General features: G+C 49.2%; 1 protein-coding gene across 1 annotated transcript in view; it reads left to right on the top strand.

Annotated features, from left to right (window-relative positions):
- Nucleotides 1-4,208: 4,208 nt before the first annotated feature.
- Nucleotides 4,209-9,316, top strand: part of Gmpr (guanosine monophosphate reductase) — a 40,383-nt gene continuing 35,275 nt past the window's right edge. The window contains exon 1 of the mRNA XM_052157621.1: nucleotides 4,209-4,517. Within this exon, the coding sequence (XP_052013581.1) occupies nucleotides 4,431-4,517 (87 nt within the window). The 5' untranslated portion in view covers nucleotides 4,209-4,430. The remainder of the gene's footprint in view (nucleotides 4,518-9,316) is intronic.

The raw sequence follows: 9,316 nt of genomic DNA, 5'->3' as shown, positions 1-9,316 counted from the left end.
TGGGTGAACTTCCTGCGGGGTAAAGACAATGAGAGCCAATGCAGTGGGCTGAGACCTTGCTCATTTGCAGACATCTGTGTTAATGGGACTGTTGAACAACAGTGTTTTCATGGTCAGCTGAGCCACATGCTAGTTCACAAATAATGGGTGAGGCGCCAAGAACGGGAAGGAAATGAAATCTGAGCAGGATAGAAAGATGATAGGAAGCTACGGGATCATGGGAGGGAAAGGAGCCCCCCTCTCTGGCCAAGAATGGACAATCTCAGCGCAATGAACACCTGCTATGGAGGTTTGAATGAGGGTGGCCCCCACAGGCTCACAGATTTGAGTGCTTGGTTATCTGGTGGAGGAACTGTTCAAGGAGGACTGGGAGATGTGGCCTTGTTGAAGGAGGGCTGTCTCTGGGGTGGGCTCTGAGGCTTCCAATCACCCCATTCCCAGTTTCTCCTCCCCCTTCCCTCCCTCCTTCTCTGCCCCTGCCTTGTGCTTGTGGCTCAAGACTTAAGCTCTGGTGCCTGCCTGCCTGCCTGCCTGTCTGTCTGCCTGTCTGTCTGTCTGCCTGCCTGTCTGCCTGTCTGTCTGCCTGCCTGCCTGCCTGCCTGCCTGCCTGCCTGTCTGCCTGTCTGTCTGCCTGTCTGTCTGTCTGCCTCTCTGCCTGTCTGCCTGCCTGCCTGCCTGTCTGCCTGCTTGCTCTTTCTTTGATGGTCATGGGCTTGGGCTCTAAGCCTCTGAAACTGTAAGCACCAGATAAACTTTTTCTTTTGTGGGTTACCTTAATCATGGTGTCTTATCACAGCAGTAGAAAACTAATTCAAGACATTTGTTTAAAATGTTTTTCCTTCTCCGGCTGCAAACTTGAAATTTTCTATAATACCTAAAACTACCTTTATAATAAAAGGACACACCCTGAAACAGATTTTTAGGAGTGTTTTATTAGATTGTAGTCACAGCCAAGGCGTCCTATGATGTCACTTATTTAAAACAGGGGAAAGGGAGGAGGAGTTTCTTAGCATGTCTCTGAGATATAACTTCATGAGCCATCACAGTGGTGTGCTTCTATGGCTAGTGCTAAAACAGTTTACTGGGACTGCTGGAAGGGACAGGGGGGAACAGTGCCTGTGTTCTGCAACTGCTAACAATTCCCCGCCTGGTGCAGTTACCAATCTAGACATAATACATAATACTCCAAATAGCTACTGGTAATTTTTTGCCAACTTGACACACCTGGAATCCTCTGGGAAGAGGCAGCCTCAGTTGAGGAACTGCCTCTATTAGATTGCTTTGAGGGCAAGTCTGTAGAGGCATCTTCTCGACTGATCACTAATGTGTGAGGGGACAGCTCACTGCGGGTGGCACATCCTGGACGTATGGTTCTGGGTGTAAGAAACTAACAGAGCAAGCCATCAGCAGAAGCCTCCACAGTCTCTATTTCAGTTCCCTCCTTGGCTTGCTTCCCTGAGGATAGACCTGTAAGCAAAATAAACCTCTCCTCCCCAGGTTGCTTTGGGTTATGGTGTTTTAGCACACCAAAATAAAGTAACTAAGACAGCTACCATTTATTGGAAAATTAATACATTAATTTTCTACAGAGCATAAATTGTACTTAGGTGCTGGATAGTTTTATGCCAACTAAAAGCAGGATAGTCATCGGAAAGGAGGAAATCTCATTTGAGGAAATGCCTCCATAAGATATGGAAGGCATGAGAGATGGTTCAGTAGTTAAGAGCATGACTGTTCTTCTGAAGATCCTGAGTTCAAATCCCAGCAACCACATGGTGGCTCACAAACCATTCGTAATGAGATCTGACACCCTCTTCTGGTGTGTCTGAAGCCAGCTACAGTGTACTCATATACATAAAACAATAAATAATAATAATTTAAAAATGATATGGAAGGCATTTTCTTAATTAGTGATTGATGGAGGAGAGCCCAGCCAATTGTGAGTGGTGTCATCCCTGAGCTAGTGGTTCTGGGTTCTATAAGAAAGCAGGCTGAGCAAGCCATGAGGAGCAAGCCAGTCAGCAGCACCCCTCCATGGCCTCTGCATCAGCTCCTGCCTCTAGATCCCAGTCCTGCTTGAGTTCTTGTCCTAATTTCCTTCTATGATAAACTATGATATGGAAGTGTAAGCTGAATAAACCCTTTCCTCCCAAACTTGTTTTTTGGTCATGCTGTTTCAATTTAATTTTTAATTTTTTTTTTATTTTTTGAGACAGGTCTCTCTATGTAGCCCTAGATGTCCTGGAACTCACAGAGATCTGTGATTTTCCTGTTTCTTTCTTCTGAGTGTTGGGACTAAAGGCTTGTGCCACCACCATGCACTAACCTTTCCTTTTAACCTATGAAAATACTCGAATCAGACACCCTCAGGGTCACCCAACTGGAATGTGACCAAGTTTTCAACCTAGGCAGAGGCCCCAAGACACATTTACGTAAGCCTTGTTTTTTTTTTTTTCCATGTTCCTTATTCATTCCCCCCCCCCCAACTTTTCTGCTCTAGCTGGAACACTGGGCTTGCACATTGCCACTGAATGACCCGGTCTCAACCCCTCCTCCCCTTTGGATAACCGCCCAATGTTTTCCTCTTGAGCATACTAGAGGCCTGTCTCAACACTTGGTGGGCACACTGAGAGTGGAATTAGGGATGCCAAAACTTTTAGCCTTTTGTAAGGGCACAGTAAATAAACCATCAGGATGATGACTGTTCCATGATTCTGGAGAAGGTTTTGGTTTTAGTCACTGTTCTATGGCTGTGAACAGACACCCCAGGACCAAAGCAGCTCTTACAAAAGAAAGCATTTTGGGGGGGCCTTGATTACACGTTCAGAGGCTTAGTCCATTATCCTTATGCCAGACAGTATGCCCAGCAGATGGAATGACCCTGGGCCTCAAAGCCCCACCCCTAGTGACACACTTCCTCAAAGCCCCACCCCTAGTGATACACTTCCTCCAACAAGGCCACACCTCCTAATCCTTCTAATCTCTTCAAACAGTTCTACTCCTGATTACTAAGCATTCAAATAAGAGCTTATAGGGACCATTCTTTTTTTTTGGGGGGGGGTGGTTTTTGGTTTTTTTGAGACAGGGTTTCTCTGTGTAGCCCTGGCTGTTCTGAACTCACTTTGTAGACCAGGCTGGCCTCAAACTCAGAAATCCGCCTGCCTCTGCCTCCCAAGTGCTGGGATTAAAGGCGTGTGCTACTACCACCTGGCTTATAGGGGGCATTCTTACTCAAACCACCATACTTTTTTACTGTAGATAAGAGAGAACAGCCAGAGGCATCTGGAAGAGTCCAGAGCAGAGAGAAAAGGAAGACTGGTCACAGATAGGCTTTCTGTGGGGAAGATAGAGAAAATAATGGGAGGGGCCGGGGAAGAATAGCACAAATGATGAGAGTCTCCTGCCCTTTATGAGGAGGGAGGAGGGCAGGTCAGCTGGAACAGCTTGGGAACTAGCATAGTGGAGGAGGAGTTGGAGGGGTGAGACCCACAGGGGCCTTGACTTTTATTACAAATGTGTGTTACCAGAGACCCGAGGAGCCTGGAGGTGTAATCACAGGTATATGTCAAAGAAGGTGGCCCTTTCACACACATTCTGGAGGAATCCTGTTTTGATCTCCAGCCATCTTTTTGTCTACCCTGTCAGCATTCAGCAGAAGCTAAGCATTGACTATTATTTCGGGACCAAGTCAGTGGGCCTCTCTGCTTCCCTCCCCGTAGAGGGGGTTTGGGAATTCCTTTTGGAACACAGATGAAGGCCACACTCTATAGCGAGGCGAGGCTCTTATCTTTAATCCCAGTACTCACTCAGAAGGCAGCACTAGGGAGGGCAGAGGCAGGGCTCTGATGAGTTAGAGGCCGGCCTGGTCTACATAGTGAGCTCCAGGACAGCAAGAGCTACATATGGAAATCCTGTCCTAAAACAAAACAAACAAGCTACTCTCAAGGTCTCCTAACCTCCTCCTTTGATCATCCCTCTGAGTAAGATCAGGGTATACTCCGGGGAAAGGGAGACTTTGTTTAAGTCTCCCTCTAATCCGCACCCATCTAGCAGCTCACCCTAGAGCTCTCTAGGGTGCTACATGGCAGAATCCAGGGTCACAGCTAGGCTCAAGCAGGACTGTGGCTTAGGGAGAGGGAACTGGTCCCGGGGCGGGGCTCAGCTCGGAAGCTGGGATGTGGGCGGGGATGTGGGCAGGACCTGGGAGCCCGGGCGGAGCGCGTTCCCCAGGCACCAGGCGTGGGGGGGAATTGTGCTGGGGGCTCCCGGGCGTGCGGGCATAAGAACACGGCGTGCGCACCGGGCTCACGGAGCATCAGTGTGCGCACAGCCACCCCGGCGCCGCTGTACGCACGCGCCCCGCAGCTCTCCGCTGACGCCGGCCTTCGCACCGCCTCCGCCGCAGGAAGCTACCGCGTACCGCTAGCACCATGCCCCGCATAGACGCGGACCTTAAACTCGACTTCAAGGATGTTCTGCTGCGACCTAAGCGGAGCAGCCTCAAGAGCCGATCAGAGGTGGGGGCCGCTGGCATACCGCCTACGGGTTGGCAAGGGGGAAGTGGGTACTAGGGAGGCAGTGGGTGCCTTATCAGTGCCCGAGGCAGAGGTGTCACACCCTCTCCCCACTGAGAAAGGGGGAAGGCCAGGTTGATTTTCTCTTACACCTGGATTGACTCTAGTTAGGGTCTGTGACAGGGGGGCCTAGTTCGGGCCTGCAATTATAAATGTGTCTGTCTACCGTTGGTGGGCTTGGGGAAGTTCACACTGACACTCAACGAAGAACTAAGATCGACCAACTGAGTGACCAGTGACTTTAAAAGGAATGGTCTCAGGAGAGACGCTGGGGAGGAGAGGAAACAGTGAGGCTAGGATGAAAGGAAGAAAAATGTCACTGCAGATTCTGGGAATTTGGAGCAGTGTCTCCTGGCGCTGGGACCTGCCTCTGCTGATTTAGCATCAGGTCCTGTGTCTGAGAACCGGGCAGAAAAGCTGAGCGCTCCCGGCAGGCGCTGCAGTTCTTTCTTCCTTTTCTTTTTCTTCTTCTTCTGAGTTTAAATGGTCTTGCAGGAACTGAGCGTAGGGACCTGCTTCTTGGTGGCACTCTGCGGTACTGGACAGCCTGCAGTTCCAGCCCAGAGTAATTCAAGCGGACGGCGCTGGGGTGAGGGGCATTCGGGCCATTTGAAAGTTAGTTGTACCATAATAAAGATGACCGCCTGGGAACAGGTGGAGACGGGAGACAGCCGAGGTCAGACCTTGAAGGATAAATAGTTTTCTAGAAAGGCGGAGCTCGCTGGAGGAGTTGTTCCTGGACTGTGGGGGAGCTCAGGAGGGAGCTCCTAAAAGGACACAGGGAAGCTAAAACTAAGCCAGCACGCCTGCCCCATCCCTCTTGCTCAACAAACAAGACCATAAATAAATCCCCTCAGCAAACAACTCGCTCTGGTGCCCAGGCAGACTGCAGTGCCTGCAGCTGCCAGCTGAGGGTTGGTATGAATTAGGGCTGCCGCCTGCGCTAGCCAATAAGAGAGTAGGGCCAAGTCACTTTCCCTAAGTAGGGGCATTGGCTGCTTGGCGGCAGAACTGGAGTGGGCAGGACTTATGGGTGAGGTGGTGTGTGTGTGTGTGTGTGTGTGGAGGGGAGGAGGGAGAAGTGATGGACCCCTATCCACCTAGATTAGATGCCTCTGGGCCTGCTGGTCATCATGTGCTCTCAGATGCTAAAAACCAGGGCAAACCCTTGGAACAAAAATAAACACCAGAGAAACCCCCTGGAGTGCCTGAACCTGGGTCGGGATGAAGTGTTTGCATTCTAGACTGACTAATATTTGGTGGCTTCAGTGTTTGTCTGTCTTTCCTTAATGTTTATTTAAAATGTATTTAGACACAAGACACTTATTTATAAACAAATACCTCTTTACCCATACAAAGCAAAGGTCTATGCATTTTCTGAACTAGGAAAGCTCTTGAGAAGGGGCAGTGTTAATATTTCTGTGAGCAGTGTGATGTCATGCAGCACTTGGTTTTGGGACTGATGGCCAGCCACTCTTAATGTCCCAGCCTGGGTTGAATCTTGGAATCTGTGCACACCCGTCACGGTGAGAATTGGAGCCCTGGAGGACCGTTGCTCATGTTGTAGCTTTTGTGAGAGAGCTAGCGTGACTGTTCCAATCGTTAGTGGTCTAGCCTCCTGGGGCTGGCCTCTCCTGCCTGGTGGATGAGCTCACGTGATGTGACTTGCTCATCCAGGCGCTGCAGAGGGAACGGCCTTGGTCTCTCTCATGTTCCAGCTCAGTGTTTCTTGTAATATCTGGGCAGGCACAACCAGGGGCTTCACCCAGGTAGAGATAATACCTAGAAGCAGATTGGAAACTCTGCAGCAGATAGATGATTAGCATCTCAACAGCTTTGAGGGGGAGGCACAGGAGAAAATGGATACCACCAACTGAACAGAATCTGGCTGGGAGGGCTTTATACCAATGCAAGAGTTTGCTCAGAACCAGGCCTGATTCACCAGCTTACAGAAAATGGAGTTTGGTCCAGAGGCCGGGGACAGGGACAGTTGCTGCAAGTAGGCATGTATTTATAGGGGAACAGGCTAGTTGTCTCCCAAGTGTCTAGCTCAAGGTACCAAAGATTGAAGTGCCACAGGATTTGTTGACTGAGTTAAGACTTTTGGATTTATCTGAGACACATGGGGCTTCTCCCATCATCCCCTGGGACCCAGTACTGGCTTTAACACCTCATCCTGTTCTTAGGTAAGAATTTTGCTAGTGTGAACACCACACACACACACACACACACACACACACACTAGTGTGTGCACAGATGTACTAGTGGTGGCCAAAGCTCAGCCTGTGGTGTTATCCTCAGGCACTGTCCACCTTTTAGAAGATTATTATTATTTTATTTTTGATCCAGGGATTCCCGCTGGCCTGGAACTTGCGGAGTAGTCTAGTCTGGCTGGCCAGCAAGCCCTAGCTAGCTCTGCCTGTTCCCACCCCGCAGCCCTGAGGATTATAAGTGTGCCTCTGTGCCCAGCTGTTTAACTTGGGTTTGGGGACTCAAACTCAGATTCTCATGTTTGTATGGCAAGCGCTTTAATGACTGAGCCATCTCCTCAGCCATCAAGAGTTTGTTTGTCTATTCACTTGCCTTTTACATTTTAACATATTAGCGACAGATTTTGAAAGTTGGGATTGGAGGATATGCACAGTAGAGAACCATCCACTTGTCCTAGGACAGGGCAAATGCAGACGGAAGCCCTACCATCTGCTTATAACCCTATCAGGATTGTTGGACCATCATGAACGAGAGATGGGGCTAGCAGTCCCCACCTGTGACAAGCTGACCCACAGTGGATAGAGAACAGGACAGAGAAGAGAGAATCTGCAGTAGAAAGAAAGGGGCTCCTCTACAGTAGAAAGGGGCTCCATTAGTCTGAGTTCTGTTACTGTCTATTTTATTGTCATTGTGTCCTGAGCTTGCTGCAACAGGGAACTACAGAAGGGTTAGCTCTACCCTCGGGCTTCTTCGTTAGACACGCTGGAGGACTCTGATTGAGGTGTGCCTATCGGGTAGGTTTCTTTTGAGAGCTTTTTGTGAGGCAGTCAGCACCCTCCACATGTACCTCGGCTCTTGCTGGCTATTTTTGACCCTCCTTGACATGTACATGCCCAAATCTAGCCGCCAACTTCATCTCTGTAAGCTCTCCTCCTTCGGTGGGTGTGCGTCCAAGTGTTTCTCCCTTTGATAAGAACATTGACAGGGGCTATTCTAAACCCTAGCTGACCTCAGCTTAACGTGGTCACTATTCTCAATAAGGCTCCCTTTCACAGGTTCTGAGCTTAAGAGTTCAGTGCCATTTGGAGGAGAGCCACAGTTTAACCCGTAACAACCTGTATAAACTTTGTTTTGTGGCATTAGAAGGCCTGCCCAGATTTGTTCTTTGTCACAAGTGCCGCAGAATCACCTAGGGAGAAGACTCCAAAACATACAGTTTCCGACACGGAAGCTTTGACTGGTGCAGCTTGGGGGAGGCCTTGACATGTTTGCTGAGATCATCAGAGGCGGCCTTCACTGTGGGAACCGTGGGCTCTGGCTTTTGATGCCCTTTGCATTTAGGGCTGAGTGGCTCAGAGTGGTGCTGGGCTATGCACGCGCATTTCAGAAGCACAAGAACCAGTGGAGAAGCTTCCTGGGGTCACATCAACATCCTGAAGGCCTGTTCCAGGTAGTCAGGATAAGGGCATTCCCTTCCCAAGCGACTGCAGTTGGATCCTGAGGTCTTTGTGGTCCACTTCCCGGAATGTTTTCCCAAAAGGCCAACCGTGCTTCTAAGGCATCCTCTTTCACACCAGAGTCAAGTGGCAGTTGTTTGTGTCCGTGTGGATGACAATCTGTGGAGCTTAATATACAGGCATGGCCTTGTGTGACCTTAAGCATTTGGGAAGGAAGTGTGGGTGGGAGGCAGGGCCTGTTCCCTGTACCCTCCCATATTGGTACCTGTCCTGTCCTTGAGTGACTGTTTTCGTTAGGGCAGTGTAGCATATTTCCTGTAGTGGCTCCTTAAGCTTAGCTTGACTCATTCGTTACATGGGACTGCCCATAAATGTGGCAGTGTGTACTTTAGACCTGCAGAATTCTGGGTAATGATCCGACTGACTCACTAAAAGAGAACAAAAGTTATTTTAGGGGGTGAAGGGGCAGTTTGCTACTTTCTGAGTGGGTATCTGGAGGTGCTGTGTCTGGAGCATTCAGCAACTATGGCAGAGTAAAGGCCTGGGAGACTGTATTTATCTCTCTGTAAGCAAGAGGACTCTGTGTGTGTGTGTGTGTCTAGGTAGATAAGATTAGGACAGATAATTTCATTTCTCTTTCCTAGAACTAAATTGAGGAGAATCTGTCTTATATTATTTGGAAGGGAAAGGTTTGCTAGCAGAGCCTAGTGTATGCTAAACACAGGTTTCATTGCTGAACCACACACCTCTAGTGCCAGGAATCTGCCTTGCAGAGATAGGAAGTTAAGGGTTCATTGTCAAGGTTCTAAGTGTGTGTGTGTGTGCACATTTGTATGTCTGTGTATGCATATAGGCATGCATACATGCATACTGCAGATAGGTCTTGGTATGTCAAGAAATATTGTGATCTCAGCTGGGGACAGAGTGCAGAGGTTCCTTCCTCCTGTACACGTTGGGCGGAATTACAAGAGACCGAGAATTCTGTTTTTAGTCTGGGCCCAAGAATGGGAGGGCCTTGGTAATGCAGAGCTGATAGGAATGGCCTCCCTCAGACATCCTGCAGGATGTCAGCTG

This window comes from Apodemus sylvaticus, chromosome 14 (assembly GCF_947179515.1).
Source record: "Apodemus sylvaticus chromosome 14, mApoSyl1.1, whole genome shotgun sequence".
NCBI lineage: Eukaryota > Metazoa > Chordata > Mammalia > Rodentia > Muridae > Apodemus > Apodemus sylvaticus.
The sequence above is the reverse complement of the archived record's forward strand: the minus strand, read 5'-3'. Positions and strand labels throughout refer to the sequence as shown.